The 21,033-nt window shown below is 47.9% G+C and overlaps 1 protein-coding gene and 1 long non-coding RNA gene across 2 annotated transcripts in view; one reads left to right on the top strand and one right to left on the bottom strand.

Annotated features, from left to right (window-relative positions):
• polr2a (RNA polymerase II subunit A) overlaps nucleotides 1-8,181 on the bottom strand; it is a 52,141-nt gene extending 43,960 nt beyond the window's left edge. The window contains exon 1 of the mRNA XM_070863176.1: nucleotides 7,847-8,181. Coding sequence (XP_070719277.1) covers nucleotides 7,847-7,933 — 87 coding nt within the window. The 5' untranslated portion in view covers nucleotides 7,934-8,181. The remainder of the gene's footprint in view (nucleotides 1-7,846) is intronic.
• A 581-nt stretch (nucleotides 8,182-8,762) lies between these two features.
• Nucleotides 8,763-21,033, top strand: LOC139232705 (uncharacterized). The gene is made up of 2 exons (XR_011588078.1): nucleotides 8,763-8,819; nucleotides 19,638-21,033. It is a non-coding gene; the product is annotated as an uncharacterized lncRNA (long non-coding RNA).

The following is a 21,033-nucleotide window of genomic DNA, read 5'->3' as shown; positions in this document are numbered from 1 at the left end:
AGCAGACTCGCAAGATCAAAGTTCTCATTTACACCATTGCACCAACATCAATGCGGTCCAACACTTGAAACACAAGCTCAAGGAACACAAGAACATAATAGGAACAGGAGTAGGCCATATGGCCCCTCGAGCCTGCTCCGCCATTTAATACGATCATGGCTGATCCGATATGGACTCAGCTCCACTTCCCCGCCCGCTCCCCATAACCCCTTATTTCCCTTATCGGTTAAGAAACTGTATCTCAGTCTTAAATTTATTCAATGTCCCGGCTTCCACAGCTCGGAGGTAGAAAATTCCACAGATCCACAACCCTCAGAAGAAATTCCTCCTCATCTCAGTTTTAAATGGGCGGCCCCTTATTCTAAGATTATACCCTCTAGTTCTAGTCTCCCCCATCAGTGGAAACATCCTCTCTGCATCCAACCTGTCAAGCCCCCTCAATCTTATACGTTTCGATAAGATCACCTCTCCTTCTTCTGAATTCCAATGAGTAGAGGCCCAACCTACTCATAAGACAACCCCCTCATTTGAGGGAATCAACCTAGTGAATCTTCTTTGAACTGCCTCCAAAGCAAGTATATCCTTTCGTAAATATGGAAACCAAAACTGCACGCAGTATTTCAGGTATGGCCTCACCAATACCCTGTATAACTGTAGCAATACTTCCCTTCTTTTATACTGCACCCCCTTTCGATCAGACACTTCTGGCCTTCACACGGAGCGAGATCAGAACCAGCGCTCCCATTTTCAGCACAGCAGAGGCTGGTAACAGTTCTGCTGTGACCATTTATACCTCCTCTGGCCCCATCTTTTGTTTCTTTACCCGTCCCATTACCATCTCACACCATCATCCCTTTTGTCATTTAATCACTCCTGCACTCCCCGCACACTGGCTCTACACTTGCTTAAAAACGGTCACGTTAAATCTGTGTCCCCCTCTGGTTACTAACCCTTCTGCCACTGGAAACAGTTTCTGCTTATTTACTCGATCAAAACCCTTCATAATTTTGAACGCCTCTGTTAAATCTCCCCTTAACCTTCTCTGCTCCAAGGAGAACAAACCCAGCTTCTCCACACCACTGGAGTCTTTCAGCCCTGGTACCATTCTGGTAAATCTCCTCCGCCCCCCTCTCCCAGGGCCAAGTGCCAGTTAAATACAGTAAGCAGTGACTCACAGGCAGAGTGTTTAAAGTCAGAGAGAACAAGCGTTGCGAAACTAAGTATGCGGAGCAGGATAACCCCACAGAAAGTGCAATATAACACATGCAAACGATGCACTCTGGAAACACTGCATCAGTGCCTTTATTTGCAAATGGTAATATTTCAAGTAGGTTTTCAAGTGCACCTTTGAAGCAATACTCCAGGATTTGGAAGGGCAGTGGAAGCAGATTCAATAGTAACATTCAAAAAGGAATTGGATAAATACTTTAAGGCAAAACAAAATGCAGGTCTAAGGGGAAAGAGTGGGATTAATTGAATAGTCACCAAGAAACCCAATAGGGAATTCAGAACAAACTTCTTTACCCAGAGAATGGTGAGAATGTGGAACTCACTACCACGGAGTGATTGAAGCGAATAGTATCAATGCGTTTAAGACGAGGCTGGACAAGCATACGAGGGAGAAGGGAATAGAGGGTTATGCCGCTAGATTTTAGACGAGGAAAGACAGGAGGCGGCTCGAGTGGAGCATAAACGCCGGCATGGTCTGGTTGGGCCGAATGGCCTGTTTCTGTGCCGTATATCCTATATAATCCATCAAAGAGCCATCACAGGCACTAGGGACCGAATGGCCTCCTTCTGTGCTACATAATTCTATGATTGTACCGTTACATTGGCAACATCAGAGTATTTCTCATATGAGCATGAGAGAAAGAATGAGGTAGCATTTAACATCAAACACAGATGGCTAGGTGACTAGCCCATCACACAGCCAGTGTGTTTATTTTCCATGAACATCCAAAACTCTGCTGCCCCGTGTCCTAACTCGCACCGAGTCCCGCTCACCCATCACCCCCTGTGCTCGCTGCTCTGTGTCCTAACTCGCACCGAGTCCCGCTCACCCATCACCCTCTGTGCTCGCTGCTCTGTGTCCTAACTCGCACCGAGTCCCGCTCACCCATCACCCCCTGTGCTCGCTGACCTACATTGGCACCTGGTCGAACAACAACTCCATTTTTAAATTCTCATCCTGGTTTTCAAATCCCTCCATGACCCTCACCCCTCCCTACCTCTGTAACCTCCTCCAGCCCCACAACCCTCCGAGATCTCTGCACTCCTCTTATGCATCATCCCGATTCTAATCGCACCACCATTAGCGGCTGTGCCTTCAGCTGCCTGGGCCCCAAGCTCTGGAACTCCCTCCCGAAACCTCTCTTTCCTCCTTTAAGATGCTCCTTAAAATTGACCTCTTTGACCAAGCTTGGTTACCTGTCCCCAAATCTTCCTATGCGGCTCGGTGTCAAATTTTGCTTGATAATGCTCCTATGAAGCACCTTGGGACGTTTTACTACATTAAAGGTGCTATATAAATGCAAACTGTTGTTGTATACGGGTAATCAATCGTAACCCTCAATCCTGCTGCCCCCCCGCTAAAAAATATTAGCCTCAGCTCTCAGATCCGGCTGGATGCTGAAATACAATATGCCAGAGACTGAGTAACCCCTCCACCCACCCCATGACAGAACATTGGAGTGGGCGCTACTCTGCACCTCAATGGACCCTGCCCAACAGGGACAGACTGGGTGGGTATATTTTTGTTTAAACCAGCAGTGGTGGGGGCGAGCGAGGATCGGGAAAGGACGAACAAACTGGCAGCATTAAAAAAGGTTTTTATTGGTCATTTCTGTTTATTATAAACAAACGCTTCACAAACTCGAGGATACACGCTGAATTATCAGTGATCGTGGAGAATGCCCCAGTGCCTGTATCGCCGCCCCCAAGCCTACAGCACTTCACGTACGACACCCAACATTACACTGAAGGGCCGACACAAGAAACAGGCTCCCTGAACATCTGGTACACAATTGAGTCACTCCAGTGCTTTCACCTGGATTTTAGTGGTGCAAGCTGGATCCCACCCTTCCAGACGTGCACAGTATATCCAGAGCTGTACAACACTAGGGGGAAGCACTGATGCGAATGGGTCTGACAGATGCAGAGGACCATCAGCAGCAGTTGAATCAAAAGCATTGCAGGAGGGGGATATAGCAGCACTTTAAACTGCGCGTGGTTGAAGCAGCCCTGGTTAATATATCGGAAGCGATACGCAATTGTCACACGATCCAAAATCCCTCCCCCGATAAAGAGCAGCACTCAACACTTGCAGTCTTCTGCTCACTGTTGATGGTTTCAAGGCGTTTCAGACACTCGGGGGGGGGGGGGCGGGCAGCAGCTAATGGAAGGTCCGAGACGGGAGGAATTAGGTCACCCTGCGGGACAGTGAATCAAGCTGGGTCCACTCACCCAGCATAACTGCCCAACAGTCACCGCCGGAATGGAGAAAGGGAAGCATTTTATCCAAGATACTTTCTAAGCTCATCCGCTGCTGAAGCCCTCATCTGTGCCCTTGTTACCTCCAGACTTAACTATTCCAACGCACTCCTGGCTGGCCTCCCTCATTCTACCCTACGTAAACTAGAGCTCATTCAAAACTCGGCTGCCCCGTGTCCTAACTCGCACCGAGTCCTGCTCATCCATCACCCCCTGTGCTCGCTGACCCGTGTTCTTACTCGCACCGAGTCCCGCTCACCCATCACCCCCTGTGCTCACTGACCCCGTGTCCTAACTCGCACCGAGTCCCGCTCACCCATCACCCCCTGTGCTCACTGACCCATGTCCTAACTCGCACCGAGTCCCGCTCACCCATCACCCCCTGCACCGTGTCCTAACTCGCACTAAGTCCCGCTCACCCATCACCCCCTGTGCTCGCTGACCCACACTGGCTCCCAGTTAAGCAACGCCTCGATTTCAAAATTCTCAGCATTGTTTACAAATCCCTCCATGGCCCTCGCCCCTCCCTATCTCTGTAATCTCCTCCAGCCCCACGGGGCCTCGGTTAAAGTCTCATCTGAAAGATGAGGAGAAATGTCTTCACTCGGAGGGTGGTGTCATTGAGTATATTCAAGGCTGCGATCGATAGATTTTGGGAGTCTCGGGGAGTCGAGCGGGAAGATGGAGTTGAGGTAGAAGATCAGCCGTGATCTGATTGAATGGCGGAGCAGGTTTGAGGGACTGTACAGTCTACTCCACATGTTCATTTGCCAAAACTCTTGAGATTGATTGTGTGAAAATTAAAACTGAAAAGGCAGACATGAAAAGGCCAGAGTAGCACTAATTTTTGCAGTGACATGTCAACTCAGTGGGAAGGACAGTACTAGCATCAGACAATGTCCCTTTAAAGCGGTTATGAAAGACAGATTATGCAACTGCGTGTGTAAAGTGTACAAGGCTCCACTTTCTCCACATAAATCAACACTTCGCTGGCAACACTCCACAAACTTGCCACCTGCAAGCCTCTGCTCTTACCAAACAGCCATTCTGGGAAAGAGAGAAAAAGGTGCTCAAAACAATACATTTCAGATTGGAGCGTTCCCCAAGAAAAGATTTGCATTTCGATAGCTTTCACACCCTCAGCACGTCCCAAAGCACCTCACAGCCAATGAAGTACTCTTTAAAGTGTGGTCACTGCTGTAATGTAGGAAATGTGGCAGCCAATTTGCACACAGCAAGCTCCCATAAACAGCTATGTAATGACCCAGATCATCTGTTTCAGTGACGTTGATTGAGGAATAAATATTGGCCCCAGGACACCGGGGAACTCCCCTGCTCTTCTTCGAAATAGTGGCCGTGGGAGCTTTTACATCCAGTTGAGAGCGCAGTCGGTTTAACATCTCATTCGAAAAACGGCAATTCCGACGGTGCGGTGCTCCCTCAGTACTGCGCTCCCTCAGTACTGCACTGTGGAGCGTCTAGCTGGATTTTGGCCCCAAGTTTCTGGGGAATGGGACCCGAGCCCACCATCTTCTGACTAGAGGTGAGAGAGCATATCTCCCACTGAGGTAGTCTGGAAGTCCACATTTATACAGGGGCCTGGTGAGACCACACCTGGAGTATTGTGCACAGTTTTGGTCTCCTGCCATAGAGGGTGTGCAACAAAGGTTCACCAGATTGATTCCTGGGATAGTAGGACTGTCGTATGAGAGATTGAGTAGACGGTCTATATTCTCTAGAGTTTAGAAGAATGATACGGTGATCTCATTGAAACATACAAAATTCTTACAGGGCTTGACAGGGGTTTCCCCTGGGCTGGGGAGTCTAGAATCAGGGGCACAGTCTCAAGATAAGGGGTCGGCCATTTAGGACTGAGATGAGGAGGCAACATAGAAAATAGGTGCAGGAGTAGGCCATTTGGCCCTTCGAGCCTGCACCGCCATTCAATAAGATCATGGATGATCATCCCCTCAGTACCCCTTTCCTGCTTTCTCTCCATACCCCTTGATCTCTAGCCGTAAGGGCCATATCTAACTCCCTCTTGAATATATCCAATGAACTGGCATCAACAACTCTCTGCGACAGGGAATTCCACAGGTTAACAACTCTGAGTGAAGAAGTTTCTGCTCATCTCAGTCCTAAATGGCCTACCCCTTATCCTAAGTCGATGTCCCCTGGTTCTGGACTTCCCCAACATCGGGAACATTCTTCCCGCATCTAACCTGCCCAGTCCTGTCAGAATCTTATACGTTTTTATGAGATCCCCTCTCATCCTTCTCAACTCCAGTGAATAAAGGCCCAGTTGATCCAGTCTCTTCATATGTCAGTTCAGACATCCCTGGAATCAGTCTGGTCTCCTCAAAAGCAAGAACGTCTTTCCTCAGATTAAGAGGCCAAAACTGAACAATATTCCAGGTGAGATATCACTAAGGCCCTGTACCACTGCAGTAAGACCTCCCTACTCCTATACTCAAATCCTCTAGCTATGAAGGCCAACATACCATTTGCCTTCTTCACCATCTGCTGTACCTGCATGCCAACTTTCAAGGACTGATGAACCATGACACACAGGTCTTGTTGCACCTCCCTTTTTCCTAATCTGCTGCCATTCAGATAATATTCTGCCTTTGTGTTTTTGCCCCCAAAATGGTTAACCTCACATTTATCCACATTATACTGCATCTGCTATACATTTGCCCACTCACCTAACCTGTCCAAGTCACCCTGCGGCCTTTTAGCATCCTCCTCACAGCTCACACCGCCACCCAGTTTAGTGGCATCTGCAAACTTGTAGATATTACACTCAATTCCTTCATCTAAATCTGTATATTGGAAAGAGCTGGGGTCCCAGCACTGAGCCCTGCCTGCCATTCTGAAAAGGACCAGTTTATCCCGACTCTCTGCTTCCTGTCTGCCAACCAGTTCTCTATCCACGTCAGTACATTACCCCCAATACCATGTGCTTTGATTTTGCACATCAATCTCTTGTGCAGGACCTTGTCGAAAGCCTTTTGAAAGTCCAAATACATCACATCCACTGGTTCTCCCTTGTCCACTCTACTAGTTACATCCTCAAAAAATTCCAGATGACTCGTCAAGCATGATTTCCCTTTCATAAATCCATGCTGACTTGGACCGATCCTGTCACTGCTTTCCAAATGCGCTGCTATTTCATCCTTAATGATTGATTCTAACATTTTCCCCCACTCAGAGGGTGGTGAATCTCTGGAATTCTCTGTCCCAGAGGGCTGTGGAGGCTCAGTCATTGAGTATATTCAAGACAAGAGATCGATAAGATTTTTGAACATTAAGGGAACGGAGAGATTTGGGGACAGTGCCGGAAAGTGGAGGTAGAAGATCAGCCAATGATCTCAATGAATGGCGGAGCAAGCTCGAGGGGCCGAATGGCCGACTCCTGCTCCTAATTCTTATGAATTCCTTATTCAGTGCCCCGTACACACACAAATCTCACCCAGCAAACCGCATTAAACTCTTGCACATCTGCAACAGGTGCGTCACCAAATTCTTATTGGGTGTGAAATCTGGATTTAAAATCAGACTGGATAAAATGCACACATCCCAACAGATGCGTCACCAAGAAACTGAGTGAAATCAGGATTTACAAACAGGCCAGATCAAATGCACATTGCCCAGAGGCGTGTCACCAAACTGGGGGAGTGAAATCAGGATTTTAATAAACAGTCTGGATCAAATGCAATTACATTTCAATGAGATTACAACAACAACTTTTATTTATAGAGCACCTTTAACGTCCCAAGGCACTTCACAAGAAGTGACACAAGGCACAAAACGTTTTTTTTTTTAAACTCAAATCAAATTTTAAACCAGGAAGTCAACAAAATGGAGAAATCAAACTGCAATTGCAAAAAAAATTCACGGGAAAGAAATTTGCAATTGCATCTTTTTTAAAAAAAATATATATATATACACAAAAAAAGTGTTTATAATATCCCACTCCTCCAAACACAGTGTTTATAAAATATCACACTGCTCAAAAATGGGGGGAATTTTGAAACTGCATCTTTTTAAAATATATATATACACACACACACGGTTATAATATCCCACACCTCCAAAATGGGAGAGAATTTTGCGATTGTATCTTTTTTTAATATATATTATATATAAAGTGTTTATATCGCACACCTCCAAAAAGGGGGGTAATTTTGCAATTGTATATTTTTTAATATATTATATAAAGTGTTTATAATAGCGTACGCCTTCAAAATGGGGGGACTTTTGCAATTGCAGCTTTATATACATATATATATATAAATACATATATATAAAAAGTGTTTATAACATATCCCACTCCAGGAAAACTTGCAGCACATACCATTTCATCTGGGCTGAGGATACCAAATTGCACCCTCCTGATGGTGCGCAGTGGGCATGCGCTGTCCCCGGAAGGAGGTCCTTGCATGGTTCAAACTCCCAGCAGCCAAGCGACGCCTCGTCAGTGTGTGTTGTGTGGTTGTGTGCTGGTTGGGGGGGGGGGGGGTGGGAAAGAGAACAAAACAAAACCCCCCCGCCGTTAAAAACACGGTTAAAAAAAAAGCCCAACACGGTGGAAAGGGGAGTGGGGGGGGGTTCAAAACCCTTTATCTTACCCCTTTTCGCTCACTTACTCAGCCCACCCTTTCCTGCTTTTTTTTTCCCTCCCGCTCCGAATGCGCTCAAAGCGCATCTAAAAGCTCCGCGGCTTGCGCGCCGCCTTTTATAGACTCAGCCGCCGCCACGGGGTCGCCGGGGCCGCGTCGCAGGGACCGGAGCACCGCCCTATGCAAATGTAAGGCTGGCCGGCCGGCTGATTGGCCGGCCGGGCGCAGTGGGTGGGCGGGGCCGCATGCATCCGCTGCATTAATCTTCGGGGCCCCGCCCACCTCGGACGGAGATGGCCGAAGGCGGGTTGTTGTTGTGTTTTTTTCTGCGCGCGCACACACACACACACACAGAGCGGGCGAGCGAAGTGAGAGAGAGAGAGAGAAAGCGAGCGAGCGGCTCGAGCGCGGCTTGCCTGCGGCCTAGTCGACGGGCGCCCCTTTTTACGTCAGAAAATGATATTTTCTGCCGCCGTCGCGTCGTCTTCGCCAGCCCGCCGTTGGCGGTCAACTCTTTTGGCTGAAAAAATACCGATTTCGTCGAAGCCCCGGCCTCGCGTAAAGGGCCTCGCCCGGGGAAGGAGGCGCCGGTCCCGGCTGGCCCCGTCAGGAAAGTCCGTTGAAAGCCCGAGCGCTGCTACCGGGAGGAGGGGGGCCTTGAGGCGATCGGAAGGTGGACGTGGGTCGGCGAGGCGCCGCGTGAACCGGGTTTGTTGATTTTATTTGATTTTGAATTCGGACTTGAGAGTTTATTTTTGTTGAAGCTGGCGGGGTGAGGGCCTCCCTTTCCCCCCCGGGCTCTGTGTGTGTGAGAGGGTTTTGGGGGAAAATGATGGCGGGGCAGCTCCGGGCCGACAATTTATCCCTGAGTGAACACATCTCCCCACAAACAAACTCCTTTTATTCTTTATAGCCAGCGATCGAACCACCGAATCCCCCGCTCTGCCTGTGTCGTAGCATTTTATTCCTCCTTTTGAGGGAACCCACTTGGTGGCGAACTGTTGGAACCATTTTAAAATCATTTCATGGTCCTTTTAATCCTCTTGAATATTCCTTTACAAACTTTCAATCATTTAATGTTCATTTACAAACTCATTTAACATCATTTAATGTTCATTTTAATCCTCTTGAATATTCATTTACAAACTCACTTAATGTTCATTTTAACGCTTTAAAATGTTCATTTTAAAAACTCTCCATTTAATCATTTATCATTTTTTTTAGACATTTAACACCATTTTATATTCATTTTAAAATATTTTAATCATTGAATCTTTTGTTTTAATCACCAAACTTTTTGATCATTTTGAAAACGCTTAAATGTTCACTTACAAACTCTCTCAAATGTTCACTTACAAATCCTCAAAATTAATATTAATATCTTTGAGGAAAGTAAAGTTTTCTGAAGCTTTGAATTTTCTGAACTCTTATTGTAAAAATAGTTTTCTAAGTACGTTTTTATTTAAAAATAAAACTTATTTTGTGTTGCAAAACAAGCTCCTTGCTTCTGAAATAACTCATGCCCACACTGTAGTGTAACTTGTCCTAAAACATAACCACATTTAACAACAAAATGACTGACAGTATATATTTTCATTAATTATAATAGTTTGTGGCGAATTTAAGTTTTATTTAAATCAGTTCCCGTTACAACAATCTTACCCGCGCTGCTAATGTAGGTTTTAATATAATCCTGTCCATGAGACCCACTTCCTGCTCCCTAGACCCTATTCCCATCGAATTGCTGATTACCCAGCTTCCTTTTCTGGCTCCCGTGTTAGCTGACATTAATGGTTCTCTCTCCTCGGGTACTGTCACACTCTCCCTCAAATCTGTCGTCATCGCCCCTCAAAAAGCCGACCCTCGATCCCTCTGTCCCTGCAAACTACCGCCCCATCTCCAACCTCTTGCTCTCCAAAGTCCTTGAACATGTTATCACCTCCCAAATCCGTGCCCATCTTTCCCTCAATTCCAAGTTTGAATGCCTCCAATCCGGCTTCCGCGCCTGCCACAGTACCGAAATGTCTCTGTCACAAATAACATTCTTTGTGACTGATAAACTATCCCTCCTCGTCCTTCTTGACTTGTTTGCAGCCGTTGACTCGGTTGACCACTCCATCCTCCTCCAATGCCTCTCCACCATCGTCCAGCTGGGTGGGACTGCATTCGCCTGGTTCCATTCTTGCCTAACCGTAGCCAGAGAATCACCTGCAACGGCATCTCTTCCCCCGCATCGTTACCTCTGGTGTCCCCCAAGGATCTATACTTGGCCCCCTGCTATTTCTCATCGACATGTTGCTCCTGGGTGACATCATCCGAAAACGCAGAATCAGTTTCCACATGTGCGCTGATGACACCCAGCTCTACCTCACCGCCAATTCTCTCGACCCCTCCACAGTCTCTAAATTGTCAGACTGCTTGTCCGACATCCAATTCTGGATGAGCAGAAATTTTCTCCAATTGAATATTGGGTAGACCGAAGCCATTGTTTTCGGTCCCCGTCACAAACTCCGTTCCATGGCCACTGACTCCAACCCTCTCCCCAACTTCTGTCTGAGACTGAACCAGACTGTTCGCAACCTTGCTGTCGTATTTTGACCACACATCCACAGCATAACTAAACCCGCCGATTTCCACCTCCGTAACATTGCCCGTCTCCGCCTCTGCCTCAGCTCATCTGCTGTTGCTGAAACCCTCACCCACTCCTTTGTTACCTCCAGACTTGACTACTCCAACGCACTCTTGGCTGGCCTCCCACATTCTACCCTACGTAAACCAAACGTGATCCAAAACTCGGCTGCCCCGTGTCCTAACTCGTACCGAGTCCCGCTCACCCATCACCCCCTGTGCTTGCCGACCTGCATTGGCTCCCGGTTGAGCAACGCCTTGATTTCAAAAATCTCATCTTTATTTACAAATTCCTTCATCGCCTCTCCTCCTGTTCTTAGCTGAAAAGTCAGCTTAACCCATATTTTTAGAAATGATGTTGGAATTGGAAGTGCTGGAAATCTAAATTGGAAAATGCTGCAATTTCACATTTATCCATCAGAATGCAAACGAGAATGGATAAGAACATAAGAATTAGGAGCAGGAGTCGGCCATTCGGCCCCTCGAGTCTGTTCTGCCATTCAATGAGATCGTGGCTGATCTTCGACCTCAGCACTTTCCTGCAATGTCCCCATATCCCTCAATTTCCCCGAGAGTCACATACTCAAAGACTGAGCCTCCACTGTCCTCTGGGGCAGAGAATCCCAAAGATTCACCACCCTCTGAGTGAAGAAATTCCTCCTCATCTCAGTCCTAAATGGCAGACCCCTGGTTCTAGACTCCCCAACCTAGGGGAAACATCCTCCCTGCATCTACCCTGTCAAGCCATTGTAAGGATTTTATACAGTTCACTGAGATCGCCACTCATTCTGCGAAACTCCAGTGAATATAGGCCCAATTTATAAGTTCACGGTGTGAAGTGGTGACTGTTTATCAGAACCCCATTTTGCCCAGCTGTCAGACTGCACCCATCGATCCTTTCACACGCTGGTTGACCAGTAATGTGTGTCCGGCCTTTTTGCTTTTTGTTAAATGTCAGTGATGAGTTGGGACATGTACCGAGCCAGGAGTCTCTGAAATAAAGGCCATGGGTGTTTCAAGGATGCATTCTCAAAACAAAAATATTTCAGAAGGATTCAAGCTAAATTTGTAAAGAAATGATTCTGGTATTAATCGATTTATTAAAAAAACATTGTTCTTGTCCATGTAACTAAAGGATAATTAAGGTGAGGAGTGGGTTGTAATGGATGCATGAACTAGATCGTCTCCGCACCTGCCGCTGCTGAAGCCCTCATCCATGCCTTTTGTTACCTCTAGACTTGATGACTCCAACACACTCCTCCTACGTAAACTAGAGGTGATCCAACACTCGACTGCCCCATGTCTTAACTCGCACCGAGCCCTGTCCACCATCATCCCCTGTGCTCGCTGACCTACATTGGCTCCCGGTTAAGCAGCGCCTCAATTTCAAAAATCTCATCTTTATTTACAAATCCCTCCATGGCCCTCGCCCCTTCATATCTCTGTAATCTCCTCCAGCCCCACAACCCCCCGCAATCTCTGCGCTCCTCTAATTCTGTCCTCCTGAGCATCCCTGATTATAATCGCTCCACCATCAGCGGCTGTGCTTTCAGCCTCTTGGACCCCACCCTCTACCTCTCTTTCCACCTTCAAGACGTTCCTTAAAACCTACCTTTTTGATCAAGCTTTTGGTCACCTGCCTTAATTTCTCCTTGTGCGGCTCAGTGTCAGGTTTTTCTGTCTCCTAATACTCCTGTGAAGTTTCACTACATTAAAGGCGCTATATAAATACAAGTAGTTGTTGTTGTAGATGGCTGAATGGTCTTCCTGTGTGATTCTTGCTGTGGTCATTTAGGTGAGCAGGAATGTGATGTGATTCATGCATTGTTTTGCAAGAGCATAAATCCTAAAATAGACACAGACGAGGAAGCAGAGACAAATTCCCTTTTTGCCTGCTGACACTCCCACCGGCATGTCCCGACTGTTCCTTAAACCATTGAAGGGGTTTTGCTCCGGTTCCCTGCCCAAAAGTCCATTCCTTGGTCAGTGTGTGTGTGTGTGAGAGAGAGAGAGAGTGTGTGTGTGTGTGTGAGAGAGAGAGAGAGAGAGAGAGTGTGTGTGTGAGTGAGATGTCTCGCTCCTCTAATTCTGCCCTCCTGAGCATCCCTGATTATAATCGCTCCACCATCGGTGGCCGTGCCTTCTGTTGCCTGGGCCCCAAGCTCTGGAACTCCCTCCCTAAACCTCTCCGCCTCTCTACCTCTCTCTCCTCCTTCAAGATGCTCCTTAAAACCGACCTCTTTGATATTGGTTACATGCGCGAATTTCTACTTATGTGGCTCAGTGTCAAATTTTTAATAATAAATCATAATATACTCCTGTGAAGCGCCTTGGGATATTTCACTATGTTAAAGGCGCTATATAAATGCAAGTTGTTGCCCTACTTTGTGTTCAAGATTTGTTTTTTATACACTCGACAAGATCTTCTGCCAATCGCCGTCTCTTGTGGATCAAATTCCCCCATTTCTCCTGTTTCAGTCCTGTGATGCTCAGCATCGGTCTTGTGGCACTCTCATCCGCCTTTTGGGCTCGAATCTCTCCCTTGTGTCTCAGTTATCAGAACTCGCTTCTGGACCCAAGATGTGATTTGAGCAAAGCACAAGGAATGCATGATTTACCCTCTGGCTTCTCCGTTATCACAAGGTTATTGAGACGGGTTATACTTGCACCGAAAGCTGGTTTGAAATCCCCAATTCCTGGATTCTTTCCTGCTATAATGCTGCTGATCTGGCTCGAGAACTGGGTGTATTTGTTTCTGCTTCAGATGACCCAGTGGCAGTATAACTGCAGTCGCAGCATATTAGAACCAGTATGCTTTAAGAAAGACTGAACTAGCATTTATAGGAGCAAGAGTTGGCTGTTCAGCCCCTCGAGCCTGCTCCGCCATTCCATGAGATTACGGCTGATCTTCGACCTCAACTCCACTTTTCTGCCTGATCCCCATATCCTTTCATTTCCCTAAAGTCCAAAAATCTATCGATCTCCGTCTTGCATATACTCAACGATTCAGCATCCACAGCCCTCTGGGGTAGAGAATTCCAAAGAGATATAGCGCAGTCAACGATCCCAGGACATCCCAACGCGTTCAGAGCCAATGCAGTACTGTTTGAAGTGTGGTCACTGTTGTAATGTTGGAAATGACCAGATAATCTGTACTTAGTGATGTTGATTGAGGGGTAGGTATTGGCCCCAGGATACCTGGGAGAGCTCCCTGCTCTTCTTTGATATAGTGGGATCTACAGAGCGGCGCTCCCTCCGGCAGTGCGGCACTACCTCGGCGCCGCCCCTCTGGCAGTGCGGCGCTCCCTCGGTACTGCACTGGAAGTGTCGGCCTAGATTATTGTGCTCGTGTCTCTGGGTTTGGACGAACCCATGACCACCTGATTCAGAGGCGAGGGTGACAACCACTGAGTCACAGCTAAAACACTAGGAAATATTTCACTTAATCCTGTACGTTCAAAATCCTTCTAAGTTCCTAACCTTTCACCTAAAAAGTGAATATAAACTAAATGGTCCAATTTTAAAGCGGTTGCAGGAACAGAGCGACCTGGGGGTGTCTGTACACAAGTGTTTGAAGGTGAGAGGACAAGTTGAGATGGCCGTTAAAAAAACCTACGGGATCCTGGGCTTTATAAATCGAGGCATAGAGCACAGCAGCACGGAAGTTATGCTGAACCTTTATAAATCCACTGGCGTATTGTGTCCAATTCAGGACACCGCACTTTAGGAAGGTTGTCAAGGCCTTGGTGAGGGTGCGGAGGGGATTGACCAGAATGGTCCCGGGGATGAGGGACGTCAGTGAGGTGGAGAGACTGGAGAAGCTGGGGTTGTTCTCCTTGGAGCAGAGAAGGTTAAGGGGAGATTTAATCGAGGTGTTCGGAATGACGAGGGATTTTGATGGAGTAAATAAGGAGACACTGTTCCCGGGGCAGGAGGGTCGGTAACCAGGGGGACACAGATTGACGATAATCGGCGATGGAACCAGAGGGGGAGATAGGGAGAATGTTTTTACGCAGCGCGTTGTTGTGATCGGGAACGCGCTGTCTCAAAGGGCGGTGGGAGCAGATTCAATAGTAACTTTCAAACCGGGAATCGGATAAATACTTGACGGGGAAACATTCACCGGGCTGTGGGGAAAGGGCAGGGGGGAGTGGGACTGATTGGATCGCTCGCTCACAGAGCCGCCACAGGCTCGATGGGCCCAATCGCCTCCTGCGCTATAGGATTCTGTGAAAAGCATTAGCAGCACCAGTGATGGTACTGGAAAATGCCAGCCCTTCCCCCTCGTACTATACTGCAACCACAGGAGCACCCCAGGGTGGCACGGGCAGGTCCGGGTGAGAGTGCTGTGTGTCATTGAAGTGGACACGACCTGTACATTCCACGCACCCACTGCTCGTGCGTTCCTGAAATTCTGGCGATCACGCTGTATCTGGTGCAAGTGTTGAGGACAGAGTTAAATTAAGGATGTGGCTTTCAGTTTCATTTCCTGAGAGCTGTTGCTTGCACTGCCAGCACAGCTTACGTGCCGTGTATGTCCCTGTGTTCTACCTCTGCTGTTGCAGCTGAGGTCTCCCACGTCGCTATTTGATCATCGTCACTTGTGGGCATGACTGGCTCGGCCCCGGTTTATCTCCCAACCTTCGTTGCCTTGACGATCGAGAGCCTCGCCACCGCGGAGCACGCTGAGAGTCGGCCATATGGTGTGGGACTGGAGTTCCGTGGAGGCCCGACCGGGTGGTGGGTAAAGAACGTCCGTCGGAAAGGAATTTTCCCAGATTTTCTCTCCCTAACTTGGCCTGGCTTTTGAATCTGTTTTTTTTGTCTCGCAGGAGATCACATGGCTCTGGTCGGGGTGGAGTGTAGAATGTTTCAGTGTAAGAGGTGTCGCAGTTGTGTGGGGCGGACTGGTTGGGCTGGGTGCTCTTTGCCTTTCCGTCATTGTTCATAGGTTTATGTGTAACCTTCATGGCTGCTGACCGAGGGCCGTGCGGCCGGCCGGCGTGGACACAATGGGCCGAAATGGCCTCCTTCTGCGCTGTAAATTTCTATGTTTTCTAAACAGCCGGGCTGTTGAATTGTCACAACTCCCCCCTCGGTGTGCTCCGAGCTGCTCGTCCGGTTCCAGAGCTGTGCCCAGAGTACAACATGCTCTCTAGACACACTGCAGACTTGGGAAAGGACAGGGTTAAACTCATAGAAACGTTTAAAATTCTGACGGGTTTAGACAGGTTCGATGCAGGAAGAATGTTCCCAATGTTGGGGAAGTCCAGAACCAGGGGTCACAGTCTAAGGATAAGGGGTAAGCCATTTAGGACCGAGATGAGGAGAAACTTCTTCACCCAGAGAGTGGTGAACCTGTGGAATTCTCTACCACAGAAAGTTGTTGAGGCCAATTCACTAAATATATTCAAAAAGGAGTTAGATGTAGTCCTTACTACTCGGGGGATCAAGGGGTATGGTGAGAAAGCAGGAATGGGGTACTGAAGTTGCATGTTCAGCCATGAACTCATTGAATGGCGGTGCAGGCTAGAAGGGCCGAATGGCCTACTCCTGCACCTATTTTCTATGTTTGTGTTTTTTTAAACGCTGTTGAAATTCCAGTGACCACGCAGAGGGGGACAGGCTGCCGTTAAAACCGCTCCCTTATGTTCCCCCTGACAATTGTTCTCCATCAACCCCCTCACCGGATTGTCCAAATCAAGGCACGTGTTCTCTCCACATGCGTGAGCAGAGAGGATGATTAGATTGCAGAATATTAGAACGACACACCACAGGAGCAGGCCATTCGTCCCTTCGTGCCTGTGCCGGCTCTATGAAAGAGTCATCGTTCAAAGGACAGGGAATTAACTTTAAAGAAAGCTAAAAACATATTTAATTTGCTTCAATTGCTGATTTTCTCATTTTAACTTGCTACATAATTATTGCATATATTTAATTTTTGTTTAATTATAATTAATCTTGATATACTGATTTTACTATCCTTATTGTATTTACAATGTTTTATTTTTGTTTTATCGCCTGTGTCTATCTACGTGTGCATTTAGTCTGCCGCTTCAGACCCGAGCCGTTAACCTCTCTTACACTTCCTTCTCCCGCTTTTCCTCTCTTTCCCTCCCTGGTCAATATCTAACATGTTGTAAGACTGTTCTAAAGTGCCTTGGGACATTTCACTGCGTCAAAGGCGCTATATCAATAAAAGTTCCTATTAAGTTATCCAATCAGTCCCACTTCCCCCTGCTCTTTCCCCACAGCCCGGTGAATGTTTCCCCGTCCAGTATTTATCCAATCCCCGGTTTGAAAGTTACTATTGAATCTGCTCCCACCGCCCTTTCATGCCGAGCATTCCCGATCACAACAACTCGCTGCGTAAAAACATTCTCCCCATCTCCCCCTCTGGTTCTATCACCGATTATCGTCAATCTGTGTCCCTCTGGTTACTGACCCTCCTGCCCTGGGAACAGTGTCTCCTTATTTACTCGATCAGAACCCCTTGTGATTTTGAACGCCTCTGTCCAACCTCCTCTTGCTGCATTCTCTGCTTCCCTTCCCTGTCTGACAGATACCCTCTGCCAAAGCTGCTGGTGAATATACTTCAACAGTACCTCCTCGAAGGGCAGCAGGTGCACGGGAATCCAAGTTCCTCTCCCAATGACACACCATCCCAACTTGGACATATACCGGCCGTTTCTTCATTGGCACCGGGTCTAAATCCTGGAACTCCCTCCCTAACGGCACCGTGTGGGTGCACCTTCACCACATGGGACTGCAGTGGTTCGAGAAGAAGGCCCATGAGTGGTCTGAAGGGGCAACTAAGGGTGGGCAGTAAATGCCTTGCGGGCGACGCTTGCACCCCGAGAATGAATGAGGGTGCCCGGGAGCGACGCTGAGATTGGCCAGACCACCTCTCTCGCTGCGTTTTGTGTTTGCGCATCAGCTTTTGGGCATGCAGGCTCCCAGCGCTGCCTCTGATTAATCCTCCTTTCCCCCCCCCCCCCCCCCTGCGCTGTGCGTTCTCCCTCAGATGCCATTGCAAGAGGGTTTGAGTACAGGAGCAAGGATGTCTTACTACAGTTATACAGAGCCTTGGTGAGACCGCACCTGGAGTATTGTGTGCAGGTTTGGTCTCCTTACCTAAGGAAGGATATACTTGCCATAGAGGGAGTGCAGCAAGGTTCACCAGACTGATTCCTGGGATGGCAGGACTGTCATATAAGGAGAGATTGGGTCGACCTAGGTTTGTATTCACTAGAGTTTAGAAGAATGAGAGGGGATCTCATTGAAACGTCTAAAATTCTGACGGGATTGGACAGACTGGATGCGGGGAGGATGTTTCCCCGGGCTGGGAAGTCTAGAACAAGGGGTCACAGTCTCAGGATACGGGGTAGGAAATTTAGGACCAAGATGAGGAGAAATGTTTTCACTCAGAGGATGGTGAACCTGTGGAATTCTCTACCACAGAAGGCTGTGGAGGCCAAGTCACTGAATATATTTAAGAGGGAGATAGATAGATTTCTAGAAACAAAAGGTATCAAGGGGTATGGGGAAAAAGCAGGAGCATGGTGTTGAGATAGAGGATCAGCCATGATCATATTGAATGGCGGTGCAGGCTCGAATGGCCGACTACTGCTCCCATTTTCTATGTTTCTATGTAGGTCAGCGAGCACAGGGGAGGGGTGATGGGTGTTCGGGACTCAGTGCAAGTTAGGACACGGGGATGGGGGAAGTCTGGTCTAGTCAACTCTGGTGGGGGAACAGGCAGGGATGAGGGTTTCAGCAACAGATGAGCTGAGGCAGAGGCGCGGATGGACACTGGTGAGGAGAACAACAAGCGAGCGGGTTGTGCCCTTGTGTCCGGGTAAAGCACTTCGAGCTGTCCCACCTTTGGCTGAAGATACTCGCAGTGCTGCTTTGTCATGCACTTTGGCAGAAAAAAAATCAAAGAGCAAGTTATTATTTAAATGGAGAAAGATTGCAAAGTGTCGCAGTACAGAGGGACCTGGGGGTACTTGTGCATGAAACACAAAAGGATAGTATGCAGGTACAGCAAGTGATCAGGAAGGCTAATGGAATCTTGGCCTTTATTGCAAAGGGGATGGAGTATAAAAGCAGGGAGGTCTTGCTGCAGTTATACAGGGTATTGGTGAGGCCACACCTGGAGTACTGCGTGCAGTTTTGGTTTCCATATTTACAAAAGGATATACTTGCTTTGAAGTTCAGAGAAGGTTCACTCGGTTGATTCTGGCGATGAGGGGATTGAGTAGGTTGGGCTTCTATTCATTGGAATTCAGAAGAATGAGAAGTGATTTTATCAAAACATGTAAGATTATGAGGGGGCTTGACAAGGTGGATGTAGAGAGGATGTTTCCACTGATAGGGGGGACTAGAACTAGGGGGCATAATCTTAGAATAAGGGGCTGCCCATTTAAAACTGAGATGAGGAGGAATTTCTTCTGAGGGTTGTGAATCTGTGGAATTCGCTGCCTCAGAGAGCTGTGGAAGCTGGGACATTGAATAAATTTAAGACCGAAATAGACAGTTTCTTAAATGATAAGGGGTTATGGGGAGCGGGCGGGGAAGTGGACCTGAGTCCATGATCGGATCAGCCATGATTGTATTAAATGGCGGAGCAGGCTCGAGGGGCCGAATGGCCGACTCCTCCTATTTCTTATGTTCTTCTTGAGGTGTTGGCTGCAGTACAGTTTCTCCTATAGTGACTGCGCCCTCTAACAGCACAGCACGTCACACCCAGGGCATTCACCTGTCGGTGAGCCCACCTGGGTTATTTGCCCCTGCCCGAGCCTAGAATATCGAATTAAATTCCATCACTTATCACTGTTCGCGCTGCCTGTGTTAACAGCCCCTCCATTACAGATCTGTCACTGTATGTTTCGCCAGAGATGTCCGGATGAGAGTGGAAGATATTGTCCCGGGGGTGAGGGGGAGTGGAATTTTCCGATTATTTCACTCTGCAATCGGCCGGTTTTAATTACTCGGGGTGAAATGCTGAGCTACGGGTCCTGTACATCTAAAGAACGGCAGACAATGCTGGAGGCCCACGTCACATCCGATCGCCTGTCGCAACCAGTGGCAGCAACAGGGTGTCGAATGACCTGAAGACGTGTTATAATTTACAATCGTACGTTTCAGTCTCATTAGACTTGATGTTTCATTTATTACCTTATTGGAGCCTCAGAGGGCATTTGTCCAGTTGCTTATCAGTAAGTGACGCATTGGGGCAGTCTAGTGCCCCCTTTACACATCAATTTCCAAATAAACAATGCACGTAGGAACTGGAGGAGGCCCATTCAGCCCCTCGAGCCTGTTATACAGGAACAGGAGGAGGCCCATTCAGCCCCTCGAGCCTGTTACACAGGAACAGGAGGAGGCCCATTCAGCCCCTCGAGCCTGTTACACAGGAACAGGAGGAGGCCCATTCAGCCCCTCGAGCCTGTTACGCCATTCAATGAGATCAAGGCTGATCTGCGACCTAACTCCATCTACCCGCCTTTGTCCTGTATCCCTTAATATCTTTGGTTAACAGAAATCAATCTCCCATTTAAAACTAACAATTGAGTAAGCATCGATTACCGTTTGCAGAAGAGAGTTCCAAACCTCTCCCACCCTGTGTGTGTAGAAATGTTTCCTAACTTCACTCCTGAAAGGTCTGGGTCTAATTTTTAGACTGTGCCCCTAGTCCTAGACTCCCCAACCAGCGGCAGTAGTCGCTCTCTCTCTCACTCCAAGGCTCACTCGGCAGTCTGCCTCCCAGCGAGTGAGCAAGGTTGGATATTTTATTCGGAAGATGAAGTGGGATTTGGTGATGTTTTGCTCAGTGCAGTTCCCCACAGGTTTGATCACTGGCGTACTTATGCACCGTTGGTTACATAAAATGACATCGAGTGTACGGCACAGAAAGAGGCCACTGGGCCCCACCGCTCCGTGCCGGGGTTTATGCTCCTCACCAGCCCCCTCCCACCCTTCTTCATCTCACCCCATCACCATCTCCTTCTATTCCTTTCTCCCTCATGTGTTTATCCAGCTTCCCCTTAAATGCATCGATACTATTTGCCTCAACCACTCCCTGTGGCAGTGAGTTCCACATTCTCACCGCTCTCTGGGTAAAGAAGTTTCTCCTGAATTCCCCATTGGGTTTATTAGTGACTGTCTTATATTGATGGCCCCGAATTCTGGTCTCTCCCACAAGTGGAAGCGTCTGCAGTGGAATGTTGTATCAATTAATGCAATGTCATCTTTGGTCATTTTAAATGTGGACAATAAAAAAAGTCTGAAA

The sequence above is a fragment of the Pristiophorus japonicus genome, chromosome 20 (assembly GCF_044704955.1).
Source record: "Pristiophorus japonicus isolate sPriJap1 chromosome 20, sPriJap1.hap1, whole genome shotgun sequence".
Classification (NCBI taxonomy): domain Eukaryota; kingdom Metazoa; phylum Chordata; class Chondrichthyes; family Pristiophoridae; genus Pristiophorus; species Pristiophorus japonicus.
Note: the sequence above shows the minus strand (reverse complement) of the source record. Positions and strands in the feature narration are given on the sequence as shown.